General features: G+C 44.5%; 1 protein-coding gene across 1 annotated transcript in view; it reads left to right on the forward strand.

The window, feature by feature from the left end:
* The first annotated feature begins 3,222 nt into the window (after positions 1–3,222).
* phip (PHIP subunit of CUL4-Ring ligase complex) overlaps positions 3,223–19,021 on the forward strand; it is a 45,616-nt gene continuing 29,817 nt past the window's right edge. Inside the window, 13 exon segments of the mRNA XM_084483817.1 lie at positions 3,223–3,386; positions 3,491–3,549; positions 3,636–3,665; positions 3,817–3,876; positions 6,985–7,135; positions 7,862–7,960; positions 9,013–9,173; positions 14,719–14,940; positions 16,263–16,363; positions 16,637–16,707; positions 17,390–17,490; positions 17,702–17,742; positions 18,533–18,631. Coding sequence (XP_084339943.1) covers positions 3,347–3,386; positions 3,491–3,549; positions 3,636–3,665; positions 3,817–3,876; positions 6,985–7,135; positions 7,862–7,960; positions 9,013–9,173; positions 14,719–14,940; positions 16,263–16,363; positions 16,637–16,707; positions 17,390–17,490; positions 17,702–17,742; positions 18,533–18,631 — 1,235 coding nt within the window. The 5' untranslated portion in view covers positions 3,223–3,346.

Raw genomic sequence — 19,021 nt, forward strand, 5'->3', positions numbered from 1 at the left:
TAAATATATGCTGGGGCCAATGGCACCTGGAAAAACACTTTTTTCAAATTACAATAGATGAGATGAGATACTATTTAATGGAACAACTAACTAACTGTTGTTTAATTGTCGAAAATGTCTATTTGGCCACAATGCCCCACTTGATCGAATGTCAGGTACTAATGTATGTTGTGCATACACGTTAATGTTAATTACATAACATTAACTTGTGAACCATAACTTTAAAAACTTTTTTCAGGCTTCTATAACATTAGTAGACTAAGAACAAGGAAAAATGTATATTTTCATACCGCCACACGACCATTATTATTCCTTATTCAAAGACAAATGTTGACCAATAGTTAAACATTGCACAGCATTTGTTTTCCCGGGACCATAAAAGGGGCTATATTTAAGTCTGTAGTCAATAAAGTTGTACGCGCCTGGCTGGCAGCAGGGACTCTGTGAGGGCTCATTATTCTTAGGGCCCTTGGAGGAGCCCATAAGGTATAACTACATTAAGGTTGCTATCCCCATGAGCTACTCGTTCTACCCACACTGAGCAACGAGCCTGTGCTGTACACACACACACACACACACACCAGTGTGTACGACCTACGCATACATTGCTCTATGTTGCTAAAACTTAAAGAGATTCCTTTCTCGTGTTTTAGCGACGCAGCACCCTTCTCCCATCACCCAATCTACCTTTTACACACACAAACATGGTCCCCATCGATTGTAAATTGAAACGTAGGCTGACAGGCAGACCGTGATCGGCTGGTTTCTATTACACCCCCTCTCTCTGGCCGCTTGTTTCACCTTTCACCTTTGGGCCCTGTGTTGGGAAAGTAGACAAGGTTGCCTCCTTGTGGTAATGAACACCAGCAACAGTGTGGCGACAGGAGGGTTCGTTGGAGCGTAGTGTAAACATCAGATAGTGATGGTGTGGTGGATGTTCAGCCTAGCTCTATGGCCATGGAATTCAACAAATGCATTTATATGTATTTGAAATGCTGACATATGCATAGGGAATACCATTCTGAATGCGTAGCACTGTAGTTCTACGGGTATAGCCATTTGAACAAAGTATTACAAATGTAATTCATTCAAACTCATGTTGCAAGGCATCCTGCTGGTTTAAATTATTTTTCAAGGACAGTATAAAATATATTAGGAATGCCAGGATAACAAACAAGCAAACCCTATTGGATCCACCATAATAGTTGGCCTATTGAGCTATATCTGTAAAATACATATCTGTCCATTCCTGTTGGGACATTCAGTTTGGACAAATGTTTGGTTGTTTTTGTTATTTGTAATAATCAATCAAATGCATCCTTTCATGAACACAAAAGCCAAGGGATTATTTGGAAGAGCAGGTCCTTACTGCAGCTGGTTGACCTACATCCCAAGGTAAACTGATGAAGACGCATGATGTAGGGATGTCGAAGAATGCTACTGTTTTGTCTGGGGTTGTATGCATGTATCAATGCCCACTTATGGCGTGAATAGTTTACACAAAATTAGATTTTATCTTCTATACAGTGTTGGCCCATCCCTTGCATTGCAATTCTCGAACTGGTCAATAATCCGGAATTCGCAACATACTGCTTTTAATAACACAATGTTGAATCAAAGACAGGCGCCTTAAGACAGCTCTATCACTGCCTGTGTTCATTCATGAAGTCAAACATTATTACATGGAACCATGTTGACATATTTAGATTGTTATATCATCATTGTTATATTGTCACACACATAATGTTGTAATCCAAGTTTAAGGATGAACAACTGTCTTAGTTTAAGAGACTAGTGTCTGGGAGTGGTGACTTTGGTGGTGGGTAGGCCTAAAGTTGTTGATCGTTATTCTCATGTACACAGTTTACCATCAGTAATTACAATTATAACTGCAACCAAAATGTTTGGTGCAGGCAGGGCCCGGGAACTTTCGGCTATTTTGATTTAGACATTTAGTGCCTGCCTTTGTAGAAAAAAAACCTGCTATGTTCCAAGTCAAGTACAATCTACATACAAATTAAATCAATGTAATGTATTACACCATCTAAAAGGTTCCCTCAGCAAAGCAGTTAGTTTGCAAATGAGGAAGGCCCTCAGTATGGATATAATGAGAGGAGATAATTACAATTGCTTATAACGTTTTTGTTACAATCAAGAGATTGAATAGGGCGAAGGTACACAAAGTATACAATATCTGGGAATTAAATATGACAATACATTTAAAGGTAACGGGTAAACAAATAGGGAGTTAATCTGAATTATGTTTGAATCATTTGCAGCCGGAATGCATAAGTTCCAATAGCATAAATATAATTCAGGACCAATTTAATTCTTATGCCTTTCAAGTGGGTCGCTGAAAAATATCCTTGATGTCTCAAAATACCACTCAATCTGAATCCTTGTAACTCGAGGTTTTTATTCATTAAACTGCATTCCCCCTTCTCCAACCCTTCCCCCATTTTACTGCTAGGCAGTATTTGGAGGAGAAATGGACGACGACCCACCAAATGAGTGGGTGTGTTGGACATCTTGCTACATGCCGACGACAGAATAACAACCGAGGGAAAGGGAAATAAAGAAGGCATGCACACAAATACAGGATTTGCGATCAAACGCTTTGCTTGCAACGCTTCTAAAGCAGAGCAGCCACGTTCCGAGCGGTTACATCGAGTGTATTAAATGCAAAGAAATGTGCCCGATTGCACCCGTTTGTAATTGTATATCGTATAGATACAAGTAAAGCAAACAAAAGTAATCGGTATTAATGGACACTTCGCTACAATCAAGAAATATGCCACATTTTCTCTACCCTTGAAGGTTGCCATTTCTACCTCCCCTCTTGTGTATGTGTGTGTGTGTGTGTGTGTGTGTGTGTGTGTGTGTGTGTGTGTGTGTGTGTGTGTGTGTGTGTGTGTGTGTGTGTGTGTGTGTGTGGTGTGTGTGTGTGTGCGTAAAACACACCACTTCGTATTCCTGCGCAGATGGCTTGCGCTGTTTCGTTGAGGGGGAGGGGAGTGGGGTAAAATAGAAACGGCATTACTTGATAGCAGGCTTGAGCGTGTCGATAATTTACCCCACGAAAGACCACATTCTCCCATATGCTCGACGATTCGGCCCGTATGGATGGGCAACATTATGTCTCCGTAGAGCAATAGAGTCCGTACTATTTGTCAACTGCGCGGAATAATACACGCGTAGCCGGAACTGCTTGTGAGCGCTGGCCGTGAGCGGAGTTGAATGGAGGAAGCCTCTTCCTGGTGGATAAACAGTGACAGCTACAGGGCAGCCACCTAGACCCACTACATTGGCTGGCGCTGCTCTGCCAGCTCCCCGAAACCACACCAAAATGGATTCAGATAGTAAATACATCGCGCATTTGACTTCTGGTGAGTAGGGAGAAGGTGAAATGGGCCATCGGGATGGTTTAATATCCCCTCATATGCTCGGTGTCCTCCTCTAACGTAGCTTCTGTCCTCTCCCCCCCAACCAGAACTGTACTTCCTAATAGCCCGATTTCTAGAAGCTGGACCGTGTCAAAACGCCGCTGAGGTTAGTGTTTTAGTGTTTTGGTATGATTTATAATATATCCGAGATTGTACTGGTCACCTCATTTGGTATTATTTCCCTTTTTTCAGACCCTGATAAGGGAGGTGGAGGAGAAGGAGGTAAGCAGTCAGCACTACGAGGGAGATGCGTCTCTCCGCACCGTCCCTTTCTAACGTGATTTTTATTCAGATATACCATTGTATGTTTTTAAACACTACTTGACACAGTCATGCACTGAACCCCACGGTCTTGCCTATTTTTCCACCCCAGCTGCTCCCCAAAAGGCTGGACTGGACAGGACAGGAACACCCTGGGACATACGAAAATTTGGTAAGCGAGTCTCTATAACAGAGAAAAAGTTTGTAGAGAGCAAAATAAAAATTGAATTTCCCGCAATTTTTAAATCAGGTGAAACACACTCAAAAGCAACCCTTGTAGTGGTGGCAGGGCTGGCGCCCAGATCGGGTGCCATTGACTACCGACGACACGGCACCCTGACTCTCGTGGTCCCCCCCTTCTCTGGGAGTTTGGGGACATGCATGGTCCAAAAGACTTTAATAGTTGTTGGAAAATGTGTGTGTGTGAAATGTTGGATACGTCATGAGTGTTGTGGTGTAGGAGCGCGACGGTCCGGAGGAGGGACTCCATGCGCCACAGCTCGGGCGAGATGGAGGCGCTCTTGTCCTGCGATAGCTGGGATGTGTGAACGAGGGTAGAAAACACACGAGGGGGGAATTAAACACGAGTTTAGTAGGTTTTTTAAAACAGTACGTCAATAAAAGGATTGTGCAGGAGGATGCAAGTGGGTTTAGGATCGCGGTTGTAGCTCTTGGAGCTTGTGTGTGAATGGAGGGCAGACTGAGTGTGTGTGTGTGTGTGTGTGTGTGTTCACGTTACGGCAAGAGAAGTGAAATCGCTTTATGTGGACATGCGAGGTAATATAGAAGTTATACCTTGTTCTTGTTTTATTAATTTGCGTGATAATTGTCCTAAAGGCAAATCGTGTTCGTGCCAGGATTGGTTTTCGCATGTGGGCGTGTAAGGAATTAATCGTGGTGGGGTTAAATATGTACGCAATGCTAATCGACTCGAATAGTGTACATGGTGTTTTCTTGTGTTTTTGAAAGTTTATATTTTGGCTATTTAACGAAATGAAAGTGACCTATGCCCTATTTAATAAATTTAAAAAATCCTATTTTTCTCGGGTCTCCTTTGACATCCCCATGCACAGATCCCTGATCACGTCCTAACACGAACTGGGGAGTGATGTTGGGGATGTTAATCTATAGGTTAAGAGATGATTGAGAATGTGTGGCTGTGTGTGTTTTTATCTTCCTGCTCGCCTCCCCCCCCCCCCCCCCCCCCCCCCCCCACACACACACATACACTCTCTCTCTCCGCCCCCTCCGGAGCGAGGCTCGTGATGACGCGCCGTGCTGTGGCTGTCTGTGGTGGATACATAGCCTACTGCCTCTCTCTCGGTCGCTTGTCTATTAAAATGCGACGTGATCTTAATTATGAGACAAAAGGAGTGGTTGTGTTCGGAAGCGTTTGACGGCGTGCTGTTGTGGCGTTTGTCAGCGGTGGATGGTGTGGTGATAGATGAAGGGGAGGCGATGTATTTTTGGGTGGACTGTTATTGGGGCAACGAACGGTGTCATGACATCCGACGTAAAATAGATATAGCAATTAACACGGTTAACAATATTGGATTATTATGATAATTAATATTAATTAATTCGACGTTATATATTTTTTGGATCTTGTGTATTTTTTAAGATGCTTAAGGAACTCGGTATAATTTAGTAGCCTACTGCTGCAATATTTTTCGAGCAACCTTTATTTAAACGAGACAATAAGACTAGGTTCACGGTCGTTTTAATGATTTAATGATGGGTGCATTTCCACATGGAAACGTTAATTGGGTAGCCTAGACACAACCACCAATCTATTTAAGTTAATGGCATGACATTTAATTACTCTCCACGTAATTCCTTATTAGCTCGTTATTATGTTAGTATTATTTGTATGAGCAAAGCATGAGGACAGCATGGCCAAATTAAATAAAAATAAAATAGCTATGAGGAGGAGGAGGAGCAGGGAGTTGCAGGAGTGTTTCAGCGTCTGGGGATTGAAATGTTTCAGCAATGTTAGCTTTTTGATCGTTTCCACATTTTCTTGGTGCATGTGTTTCGGACTGCTGGAGCATCGTGCGCCTGAGCAAGTGGGTGTGTGCCTTTAAGCAGTGCACGCTCGCTCACTGCAAGCATGGCTTTAACAAATGCATTTTCCTCAGCCAGGCGAGCCCGCTATGAGGCAATCAAGGGGTCACTAATTGTGCGTGTGTAGTCGTGGGGATTTCTAGGTGTGTCAATTTAAAATGAGCAAATGAGGGGGAAGGGGTATGTTAAGAATTACAGGACCCATGAAGCAAATGAGACAATAGAAACGTGACATTAGTACAAACAATCCTTCCTTGACATCTATTTTATTTGGATTTACTTTTTTCATGGTTTCGATATTTGGCACGCACTTCATCTGTGTATGTTTTTGTTTCTAAAATAGAAAAAAAAACACAAGCATATTCAATAACATGTAAAATATATATGCTTTTATGGCCAACATTGATGCATTTACTGTGCATGATTCAAAACGTTGGAGGGGAATGTTATGCTTATGATTCTGTAATAGTAAACCGCTAATACACACAGTATCAGTATCAGTGCAGCAGTGTTGTCTGGCTCCTGCTGAGATGTTAAGATGTTGCTGTATTATCAGAGGTATACATGCTCTATATTAGGGTCAATGACGTGACATACAGATTTTTGTGTCTGAGTGCACTACTTTGGTTTAAAATAATTTTTAATGATTTATCATAAGCATCATTTTATTCTATAAAACCTGTTTAATTTGAACATATTTCCAGTTTTTTAATGAAAATGATTGTTTGTAAAGAATCATTTTCATTCCTTTCAGCTTGGCTATAAAAGCAGACTCTTAAGAGAAAAATGGATTATCATTACAACCAATTCACCGCTATGCATTTCACACATTTTGCCGTTAAAAAAAAAAAAAGAAAGAAAATGATTACAGACAATTTTCTACATTTTTCTTTTAATAGGATGATTTTTTCAGAAGACCTCAGAGCGACGTGGACTGCATTGCACTGCGTGGGTCTCTGAGCGGGCGTTTTTTAAATCAATATACGTTTTAATGGGGAGTGGGACGGCGGTCCGCCACGGAGCGCAACATCTCTGGAGCGTTCCAAGGGCACACGCACCGCATCCAAAGCACTCCTGCAGAGTCTTACAACTGTGTGTGTGTGTGTGTGTGTGTATGTGTGTGTGTGTGTGTGTATTTGTTTGTGTGTGTGTGTGTGTGTGTGTGTGTATTTGTTTGTATGTGTGTGTGTGTGTGTGTGTGTGTGTGTAAAAACAGGTGAAGATTCACAGGCATGTGGGCCCGGACCACCTGCTCCAGGTGTGCTCCAGGGTGTGTCCCCTGCTGGAGGGAGAGGTGCCCGCCAGTGTGCCCGGGCTCCGCAGCCTGCTGGGGGCCGGCCGGCAGAACCTCCTCCGCACCAGCAAGAGTGAGCGCCGCCGTACTGTTATATTTATATATAACATATCTATAGATAGATATCTATAGAGAGAGATTCACACATGCATGCCCACATGAGCACACACACACACACACACACACACACACACACACACACACACACACACACAGATACCTACACTCACAGCTACACACTCACAGGAACACAAACATACGCAAAGGTGTAAAACACGCACACACAACACAAAGGTTCATAAAATAACATACATGGATACACACACACACACACACACACACACACACACACACACACACACACACACACACACACACACACACACACACACACACACACACACACACACACACACACACACACCCCCCTGTCTAAATGGTTAATAATGACACACACAAACAACCACACACACACACACTCATCCACAAGTGCACATGAACGTAAGCTGACTCGTTCCAAATATATTCCTCCATACACACTGGAACATGGGCAGAAAATGAATGGTGAAATTCCCCCTCTGGCGCTTTCCTTGCTAGTGTACACACACACACACACACTACACGCACACGCACTACACGCACACACTACACACACAGCGCAGATAATGTGAGTGCTTACCCTTGCATTCGCTGCACAGAACATTCAAACCAAGTGATGCCAAGTTCCACACGGCATCCATTTGTGGGTTTATGTTAAATTGTGTGTGTGTGTGTGTGTGTGTGTGTGTTTCCCCTGCAGGCTGCAAGCATGTGGTGTGGAAGGGATCGGCGCTGGCGGCGTTACACTGCGGACGCCCCCCAGAGCCGCCCATCATCTACGGGAGCCCACCTAACATCGGTAATAACACGCGCCCTCGTGCTATAATCACGGATGTTAAAGCCCTTACTTAAGGCCGCCTATTTGTGTATCATAGGTTAGAAACGCTGAGGCTTTTTCGCTGTTACTGAATGAAGTGCGCTGTGTATGAGACAGTGGTGAGGGGTCGTCCAGGAACACTCACGGCATCCCTTCCCTGGTTTGGGGTCGGGGAATTGATCTCGCATGTCAATCACAGATGTGTGATCGCGGCCCTTGTCAGTGGCGGAGAAAATGTAGGGAGGGGAGGCGTTTGGGGGTCGTTCGGTGTCAACACCTTGCTCTCTCTGGCTGGCTCTCTTAGCGACTCGAGTAGTATCTACGGCAGCTTTAATGGTCAATGAGGGATGAATAATAGCTGTGTACACTAGAGACCAGTGTGGCACAGGTAGGACCGCTGAAGCGCATGTCTTCGGAGGAGGCTCCCGTGTGTCATTTCAGCCGCCAGCCGAAAGGCACCGGGTGCGACGCCCTATCTCTGCAACGTGTCCGTAGTCACCCTTATGTAAGAGGCCTTGCCGCTGGCTGCTTCCTAATGCATGTACATACGTTCCCTGTGAGTAACTGTTCTACGCGGTAAACAGTAATGTCGGTGTAACTGCAGGGACCCAGCGTGAACGGGGCTAATGTCGCAGTGTCACGCTGGGTTCGTGCTGTGGCAAGCCAGGCTGTTAATCCGGGCTTTGGATACTTTTTTTCTATTTATTTGATAGATTAGCCACGGCAGGTTTGACGTTTGCACAAGTCATCATGACTTGCGCACGTCGGCCACATATAGCGCATGACGCCCGTAGATCGGCCTCCTGCAAAATGACGACGGCGTTCTATCCACGCACGAGTTGATTCCTATTTACGCCCATGCCTGTTACGTTTATGCCTCTGCCCCTCTGCTTATGTAGGACGACGGTGCTACAGACGCTGCTGAAGGCAGTGCGCTACCCAGTACTCGAGACAGCGCTAGGAAAGTACTCACGTGCGTTCTTCTCAACGGCATGCATGTGTTTTTATGTTTTTCTTTTTACGACGACGACCAGTGGAGACGGGTCACGGGCGTCGGCTGAACGGCTCGTACCGCCTGCGGCAGCTGCTGCCCACGGCTGTCTACCAGCACATGAAGATGCACAAGAGGATTCTGGGACATCTCTCCTCCGTCTACTGCGTCACGTTCGACCGCACCGGCCGCCGCATCTTCACGGTAAAAGGCTGGGAGGATTTTGTACCGATTTCACTGAACGGTGTGTGTGTGTGTGTGCGTGTGTGGGACGCCGGCCCGTGTGTGGCGGGGGGAGCGTGCGTGACGAGGTGAAGGTTGTAGCTTAGGTGGGGAGGGAAGGCGATGGGGTGAGAGTGGAGTAGAACTCGGAGCTCTGGATCAGCCCGATCAACAGAGGCGCATTGGATTGAACTCGTTCTGCTTGCTTGAATGGGATGTTGGTGATTGTATGTGTACTTTTTGATGCGTGAATGCTGTTTGTGGACGTGTAGTGCTCTTGATGCTATGGGTATTGCAATCGGAAAATGTGTTGCTGCGTGTTTGTGATGCAGAGAGCACATGCTTTCATTTAATTCATTAGCTTGTGTATGAAGTGCGTTTGTCAAGGCTGTTGAGTTTTCATTCAGCGTGAATTACACTCAGCCGCAATTGGCAAGGTTCATGCAGGATATTTATTCTCCGAAGGTTTATAAACTCCTTATGGGTAATTTAATGAGTCCCTTAATCCAGGATTCCTTTTGCATTTTTGGAGTCTTTTAATGAATGTGTTTGTGTGTATCGCTTATTGCGGACAAATCTCATGATTTGTGCGTTTTTACATTTTGAACCTCAAAAAAAAAAAACGCTGTCCCTCGACACCAATGGTACCAACATGGTAACAAGCCAGGAGGCAGTTCCACCAGTCTCTTGGAGTTTTCTGCGTGTTTTGATTTTATCAGGGCTAATTCATCCAGATAGAAGTGTTGCCCTCAGACTGCCACGTCGGGCCTTCATGTTGCGTTGGCAGCTGTTGATGTTTACCAAATGTTTAATGACGATGGTATTCAGGGTTTTGCACACAACATGATAATCCCAGTCACTTGAGACAGCCCCTACATCAGGGCTTTTTGTCTGATGCTGTTCAATGCAGCGCTGGGAATGTTTTGAGGTCACAGCGCCAGCGTTAGCGTCTCAACATTTTCCGATAAACACATTTTAATGAGACACATTTAAATGGGTAACAAGCGTCATGTTGTTCCTGATTATTGGTCGCAAACAATCGACACACCATGTTATGATACAGTAATGCAAGAATAAATGACACAACAAGTGAAATGATAAGTGGTGCGTGCGTACAGTAGTTTAGTATGTAGTTTTAGAACAATTCACAGGCCAACACGCAACCTCAATGGCTGTGCCAGGCGCATCGGCACAAGTCGATAAATCAAGTTAGGAGATTTAATTTCAACATTTCAATGCACATACCATGCAGCTGTGCCACCAAATAGCCCCATGAACCTCTGCTTGCTGCCCCTACGGGTCTATGTAGTATTCACGTCTATGAAGAAGCTAAGTCTATGTAGTCAATTTACTATTGAGTCATTTCAGACGTTTTTTTTTTAAATTTCAGAAGTACTTGCAGTGAATTCAGAGAAAAAGCCACCTCTAGAAGGGGAACTTCCACCTACGAGTGAAGGACTTAGATGTAAGAAGTCATGACAGTTTCCGAAAAAAAGTTTTTCGAAAGAAACGACACATTGGGCTCCAATGTTGAGCAGGTGGGGGGGGGGGGGGCGTTTTCAGACTCTCTCAAAACCCTGTCACACTCGCTTGAACTAGTGCTCGGCCAATAGAGAACACCACTGTGGAAAAGCTTTTTTTTTTTTTACCTATAAGTAGCGGACCTATTTCACAGAAGATTTCCCCCATTTAACAACCTTACACATTTGAGTCAAAATGATCATAGAAATGTTCGCAAACACTTCATGAGACCCAAACAGAACTGTATTCAGCTGAAAAAAGGGATTTGGCTGTTGACTTACCCTTTGAAGGAAGCAGGGTATGGGGGTTAGGGCGTCTTAGTCAAAGATGCCTCATTGTTAGTGCAGTGGTAGGCTGCGGAGTGATCCCTGAACCTTGTGTGGCTTCACTAACCCTGACCGCCGCGGAGCACGCTGTGCCGTATGATGTACGCACGCGAGAAGCCACTTCTTTATTGATGAGGAGCGGTTGTTGTTTAAGCCCTTATCTGGCTGGTTGTCAACAGTGGAACAGTGGAAGCAAAATGCTGAACTGTCAACCAAGTAGTTCTTCTGGTTTATGCAGAGGAGCCCTCCTCTTGTTTTGGTGCTGCGTTCTCTTAACCAGCCAAGTTGTGACAATGGCGTTCCCTGGGCGGTCCAACACTAAGCTGTCCCCAGTAATAATGGCGGCTTAATATTTTTTGCATCATATGCGTGTTTGGGTTTCCTCAGTCCAACAGTCCATCATTTTCAGCCTGCGCTTAAAACCTCTAAAACAGGGCTGTCTGCTCTGGAGGGGGACGAGGAGCCTGGGCTTTCTATCTCTCGTTTTCTCTCTCTACGTCGCCCAGCACTGTCTCTATTTTGAATGGCATACTTTTTTTTTTTTCCACTTTTCTCTTCCCTCCCTGTGAGTATCTCTCTCTGTTTCTCTGTCTCTATCTCTCCCGCCATCTTTGTCTCCTCTCTGTCTCTGTCTCTGTCTCTGTCTCTGTCTCTCTCTCTGTCTCTGTCTCTGTCTCCGTCTCTCCTTCTCCCTCTGCCCCCCCCCCACCACATACACCTCAATCTATCTCTCTGTCATTCTCTCCCCGTCCGTCCCCGTCTCCTTTATGCTGTTATTTCATTTTCATCATAACTGGAGAAACTGTTTCCTCTGAGACGCTGGCTGAGCGCCAGAATTAAAATTCACCCTGCTCCGACTTGCTTTCTTGCCATCTCCTCCTCCTCCTCCTCCTCCTCCTCCTCTTTCTCCTCCTCTTCCCCCACCTCCCAGCGGTACCCTCCACCTCCCTCTCCTTCTCCCCCCCCCCCCTCCCCTCCCTTTCATGAATTATGTTTATATATTTCATTTTATTTTTGGTTCATTGCATTAGGATTCTTTGTTGGGCTTTGCTGCAGTGTTTTCGTCTGGGCTGAGTGACTAAACCCTGAGGAGCAGTGTGTTTATGCTGATGACGGCAGCTCATCCGTTTACAGGAGCCCGGTTCCCTCAGAGGCGTTGCTGTGAGTCCTCTCATATCTGATGCATTGTTCTTCCTCCAGATCCTGATCCGGCTTGTGTCTGTTATTGATGACTCGATCTGTTAGGAGTGTTCAGTGGCCGATGCCCAGTGATTATGGGAGATCAATCAGCATGTCTGTATTGCTGCGCCGTGAACATAAATTGATGGACACATTTGATGGGCAAACTTGGATATTGATTTTCCGTGGTAAGGCCGTTTGGATCTCAGGGCTGCTATGTGATGGACGTGTTTCATGAAACGACCTGAATAGCCCGATGTTCCACTTTTACAACAAAGGTTTCTGTCTCCTTGCTGATAATTCAACACATTGAAATGTAAAAATTAAAAACTCATATTATTACTATTTTGACTGAGACTCCGAGCCTTCTAGCTAGCTGTCACCCCAACCACTAAACTAGCCAGCGCCCTTCTACCTTTCAGCGCATTAAGGGTTAATTCCCCTCAGGCTTAGGTTTTGTAATTGCGCGGTAAACCGGCACCAGCCATCCAGTGGATGTAAGACTGGCTGGGTCAAACCTAATGACTTGGGGTGCACTCACTTAGCGATTTACATGAATTCACGCAAAACAATATTAATATTTTTATCCTCACATTTTTAGGAATACATTTCCCTCACTTATCCAAACATAAGGAACAATCTAAAATGTGTAAAATAATTTATAATATAGCCATGCAGTAGTAAGTATGATAAACAATTTGTTGAAATGGCGTGATACCTGTCATTTTCAGATTTAATGTTCTCTTACAACTGGTCTTTTATTGTTATTTGAGTGTGTCAGTTATATATTCCTCTCCTATGCGTGGCGATAGTTTTTGGTTAGTGATTTTGGGGTAATTATGCAGATGGGTTTGCATAGTCCAGTGTGAATGGCTGCCAATGACAAACAAGGACAACTCTAAATCCTAAAAGGGGTAGTTCAGGATTTTGGACATCGGGTCTCATTTCCAAGTGAGCCAGTGTGTTATTTATCATTGGAGACCATTTTCACCACTTTTCATTCAGTCCTAGTTGCAGAAATCGCTGGTGCTAGGCTAGCGCAAGTCGAGCGCAAGTTAACCCTAACTGCTAGCCTGCCAATAAAAACAGTTTTACCCACTCCCGAGGCAAACCAATTATAATGCCCGACTATCGATGTAAATGTCTGTGTTGATAGAATAGTGTTAGAAATAAACTTACCCTTGCATCGCATTGCATTTAGTTTATAATCCCTGTAGTTGGAAGCAAGCTACGGCAGCGGTGAACTGATATTACCTGGAGTGCGCTTCTCTGTTTACCTTCTGCTGTAGTGAATTGGTTGTTACACCGGAGTAAAGTGAAATTCCGCCTCTGCTGAGAAAGTAGTCCCCCAAAATGTAATGTGATCATTGCGATACAAGGATAGTTTTATTTCTAATACTATTCTATCAACACAGACATTTACATCGATAGTCAGGCATTATAATTGGTTTGGAGTGGGTAGCAGGCTAGCAGTTCCCCTCGACTTGCGCTAGCCTAGCACCAGTGATTTCTGCAACTAGAAGGACTGAATGAAGTGTTGAAAATGGTCTCCAATGATAAATAACACACTGGCTCACTTGGAAATGAGACTCGATGTCCAAAATCCTGAACTACCCCTTTAAAGTCCTTAATTCCAAGTAGTCCTCTCTCCTAACTGTTTTGTACGGTTGGTGAACAGGAAAAAACACTTCTGTGCTTTAACTTTGGTCTGCCATTCCGTGTGGGAAATGATAGATTTGTAGAAAAGATATCTGAACAATAAGAAGAATTTTTGCCTGGTTTGGATTTTTCCCTGCTGCATATCTCAAATAACGGACATGACCGTATAAGGACCTGTGTTCTGGTGACTCAGGCTGACCGACTGTGACTCCTTCGTTCTAATCCTCTTTTCCATTTTCCCACGAGTCCTGCGTTTGAATCTCAAATCTGCACACAGTTGTTTTGGGTAAAGAAAGTGCGGATGTGTGTGAATCATCTTTGCAGAAGCTTTCACAGTATTTAAAAATCCTACAGTCCCGGTTTACACAAGACACAATCTTTATTCCCAAACGGCTATTGACGTGAAGTATATAAATAACGCCGGAAATGTCGTGTTTTTCTCTAGTTTCTTTAGTGTTTACGTCTTAATTTGACGCTTCGGATTCCAAAACCTCATGGGCGTCAAACCCATACAGAAAGAGAGCGCAAATCAGTCACAAATATTTGTTTGTTATTTACTTTCATCCTATCAAACACAAGCGAAACCGGGTCCTGGGTCATGTCCATCCTGAATCACATGATCTACAGATATGGATCATAATTGTCTCCTCCTCCTCCTCCTCCTCCTCCTCCTCCTCCTCCTCCTCCTCCTTCCATCTTTCAGGGACCACAATGGACACAAACCTTCGGGCTTTATTGTGTCATCCCCTGACTATTCATGGTATTTCAACGTATGACACAGAGTGCTGTTCATGTTTTATATCAAAACGGTCAAATGAAATCAATCAATTCCTGACCTCCAGGGCTCTGACGACTGCCTGGTGAAGATCTGGGGGACGGACGACGGCCGGCTGCTGGCCACGCTGCGGGGCCACGCGGCGGAGATCTCGGACATGGCGGTCAGCTACGAGAACACCATGCTGGCCGCCGGCTCCTGCGATAAGACCATCCGGGTGTGGTGCCTGCAGACCTGCGCCCCGCTGGCCGTGCTGGAGGGCCACGCCGCCTCCATCACCTCCCTGCAGGTGGGTTTGTGTGTGTGTGTGTGTGTGTGTGTGTGTGTGTGTGTGTGTGTGTGTGTGTGTGTGTGTGTGTGTGTGTGTGTGTGTGTGTGTGTGTGTGTGTGTGTGTGTGTGTGTGTGTTTTAACCATTTACACAGGGATGTATGTGTGTGTGATTCTGTGTTTCTGTGTGTGTGTTTATTAAGCATTTAGACAGGGATGTGTGTGTGTGTGTGAATGGGAGCACTTGTAGCGATTGCATCAAAGGTAGCAAATCTGTGTGAAGTTGGCCCCCCCTTATCCCCCACATTATTCGAAAATAGGTTAATATGTGATTGCGCCCTTACTCCATGTACTGTGGTAGTAAGCTACCAGTATTATCCTGTTCATCATGTGTTACATGTTATACGGTAACGTGATGATGTCACTATGCTCTACCAGAGCGTTAGGGTTAGGGTTAGGATGACTGAGCGGCTGGCCAGTCGTGTATTCTGTATGCGTATATGCGTGTATTCTGTATACCATTCGTCTACTTATACTCCACCACACCAGTGACAAGGAGTCACCGTTCCATCTAAGCTTTACAGCTGGCAAAAAAAAAAAAGTTTGCGCTCAAAACCGTTCTGGAGATAGATTTAAAAAAAGAAACCCTCTGCTCCACGTCCCCGTTGTTCCACCATATAGGCGTTTGTGGATCACCTCCAATAATCTTAAGATCTGGATCATCAAGCCGGGGCTAAGATTCAGATCTTAACTCCGCAGCCTGAGCTCCGCAGCCGTTGGGGACCGCTGCACTTGCCAACTATCACAGCAGTTAAAAGCAAAACTGACAATCTTCGGGGCATTGTCTCCAGGCATTTTGGCGCCGTGAAGTTAATGTTAGTTTGTGTTTGAACGTGACGTGACGTGCGTTGTATGACATGAAGCTGTAACATTCCCTTGCGCTAGATATTTAAATCATATACCAAATTATAGCCTAGTGCGTTGTGTACCTGCCCTTGGGTCCGTTGAGTGTGTGCGCGTGTGTTTATGTACTCTGTTCTGCACGTGTGCGAAAAACCATGCAGAAAATGTCTAACCTCGACTATGACTAAGTTAATCTCATATGGTTTCATTTAATGCATAACTTTGCATTTTTCAACTTGTTTATAATTCAAGTTGTTTATTATTATTATTAATATTATAGGCCTGGGAGGCTTCAATCAATGTGGCTGAGAATTTTGCTTCTCAAAATGGGTATTTTGGTTATTTTCATGTTCTTTTTTCACACCGTCATCATCTCCCTGTGTCGTCCACTGATTGGCTGCCACACTGACACCCTCTCCCCTAATTGGCTGCGTTGCAGTTCTCTCCTCTCTGTAGCGGCTCCAAGCGCTACCTGTCCTCTACTGGAGCCGATGGCACCATCTGCTTCTGGCAGTGGGACGCACGCACACTCAAGTTCTGGTGAGTAGCGCACACACACACACACACACACACACACACACACACACACACACACACACACACACACACACACACACACACACACACACACACACACACACACACACACACACACACACACAGTACATACTTGTTTTCAATTAACCATTTTGTCACATTTATTTCACACCACATTTTGATGTTGGGAATACAAAACAGCACTCAAAATACAAGCTGACTGATTTTCAATTCAAACACTTATATAAGTGTGTGTGTGTGTGTGTGTGTATTTAGTCATAGACCCAGTAAGTTCACAGAGCGTTCCAGACCTGGCGTGCAAATGATCTGCTCTTCCTTCAGTGCAGGTAAACACAACCTACTTTTTAGTTCATGCATATGTGTCCATGTGTGTAAAGCATAATGTGATTAAAGTCTATTGAGGGTATACTATATATATATATATATATATATTTATATATATATATATATATATATATATATATATATATATATATATATATATATATATATATATATATATATATAATAATGTAAATATGCAGGCCTGTGACTGAACTTTAGCCAAGTGAGCAGTGAAGAATCTTTCCCTGAAGGATTTGTGTTCTAGTATCGAGTCTAGTATATAGTAACTAGTATTAGGCAACAGAATACAGGCCGGGGGAGAGGGGAGGGGAAGGGGCAGGGAGTAAATCGTTTTTAAAGGTAGATCGGTGAATGACTAATTTAAGTGAAATATTTATTTAGCAAGCCTTTTCCGAAACGGGAGCGTTTTATGCACGTATTAAATCAAGCCGACGGAGTACCTCAATTATGTACAGCTAGAGCTGTTCCATAGGAACAAGGCCCCTTAGGGGATATAAAGGATGAGGTGATAACTTGTTATTTAAATGTGCTAAATGTTTTTTTACATCTATTATATTCTGTGTTGATTGCATGTGCTCTGTGTTTGTGTGTTTGTGTGTGTGTGTATGTGTGTTTTCGTGTACTCACGCTTGTGTGTGTGTGTGTGTGTGTGTGTGTGTTTAGGTGGTATGTTTCTAGCCACAGGGAGCACTGATCACATTATAAGGGTGTACTACTTTGGATCGGGACAGCCAGAGAAGATTTCCGAACTGGAGTCTCACACAGTGAGTCTGTGTGTTTCTCTGCCTGTTTCTCCCACTGTGTCTGTCTGTCTGTCTGCCTGTCTGTTGATCTCCGTTTCTTTGTTCTTGAAGAAGCGATGATTTGCATTTCCTTTTGGTAATGCAAACAAAATGGAATGCCTTCTTTGACAATATTTACCATGGAGGTTCGGTACGATGTCTGTAATTTGCTTCCCCTGTTTTTTTCCCCCAGGATAAAGTGGACAGTATCCAGTTTTCCAACGGCAGTGACAGGTGAAGTGTTTGTGTGTGTAGTGGGGGGGGTTGGGGGGGTGTGTGTGTGTGTGAGTGTAGTTAGTAGAGTGGGGGAGAGAACTGCAAGGGTATTGTAATGTGACTTGATGTTGTCAGCAAGACGCAACACTACCTTTTCTCATGTCATATATGTGTAGGCACACACACGCAATTGACGTCTCACACCTGTGCTGATTGCTAAAGGATTGTTTATGTGAGGTGTTTGCAGAAAACATGCTCAGCCCTGAGAGAGAGAGAGAGAGAGGAGAGAGAGAGAGAGAGAGAGGAGAGAGAGAGAGAGAGAGAGAGAGAGAGAGAGAGAGAGAGAGAGAGAGAGAGAGAGAGAGAGAGGAGAGAGAGAGAGAGAGAGAGAGAGAGAGAGAGAGAGAGAGAGAGAGAGAGAGAGAGAGAGAGAGACTTATTGGCATGGAAACTGCTGTGGAGCTGCAAGCCTCTTGTATATGGCGTTGGACAGTTTGTATTCATGTTTGTGTTTATACTCGGTGTGTACAGCTGAGCTAAGGGAGGTAGACGGAGACTGGCTTCACAGGCCCTCTTTTAGGGAATCATAAAAAAATGTCTGTTTAGCTAATGTATTATTCTGTTTGTGTGTTTGTCTTTCCGTAGGTGTGTGGGTGTTTTTCTGCATGCCTGTGTGTGTGACACTGCATGGCTTTGTGTGTGTGTGTGTGTGTGTGTGTGTGTGTGTGTGTGTGTGTTTGTGCATGCCTGTGTGTGTTGTGTGTTCATGTGTGTGTGTGTGTGTGTGCGTTCATGTGTGCGCTGGTAGGTTCGTGAGTGGCAGCAGAGATGGTACGGCGCGGATCTGGCAGCTGCAGCCCCAGGGCTGGAAGAGCATTCTGCTGGACATGCAGACCAAATTACCCGGGTATGTCCACACAGCGACCGACCTAAAGCGCACTCACGTGGCGCTCGGCGGACGCGCTCTCAGACTCTCGGCGTGGCTGGAGATTATTACGCACGGCCGTCCCAACTCTGTCTGGAAAACAATTTAAATAAAAAGTCTGAGGTTTGCAAGAAAGCTCTTTGAAAAGTAGACGGAAAGCGCTTTTTTTTTTTTTACCTAAACAATAGGTTGTAGGACAGAACCGATGTCCTCATGTTTTGCATAGAGATTGCTTGCGGAAGCATTTGTCTCCTTGTCTATTCGTTTTATTAGCTGTCTAAATGTATAACGCTGTGTAAAACCACAGAGGTCTTAACCTGTAGGCATACATAATATCACTTCCTTTAAATCTATGCTCTGAAAACGACTCCA

Source organism: Micromesistius poutassou (assembly GCF_964030765.1).
Source record: "Micromesistius poutassou genome assembly, chromosome: 19".
Classification (NCBI taxonomy): domain Eukaryota; kingdom Metazoa; phylum Chordata; class Actinopteri; order Gadiformes; family Gadidae; genus Micromesistius; species Micromesistius poutassou.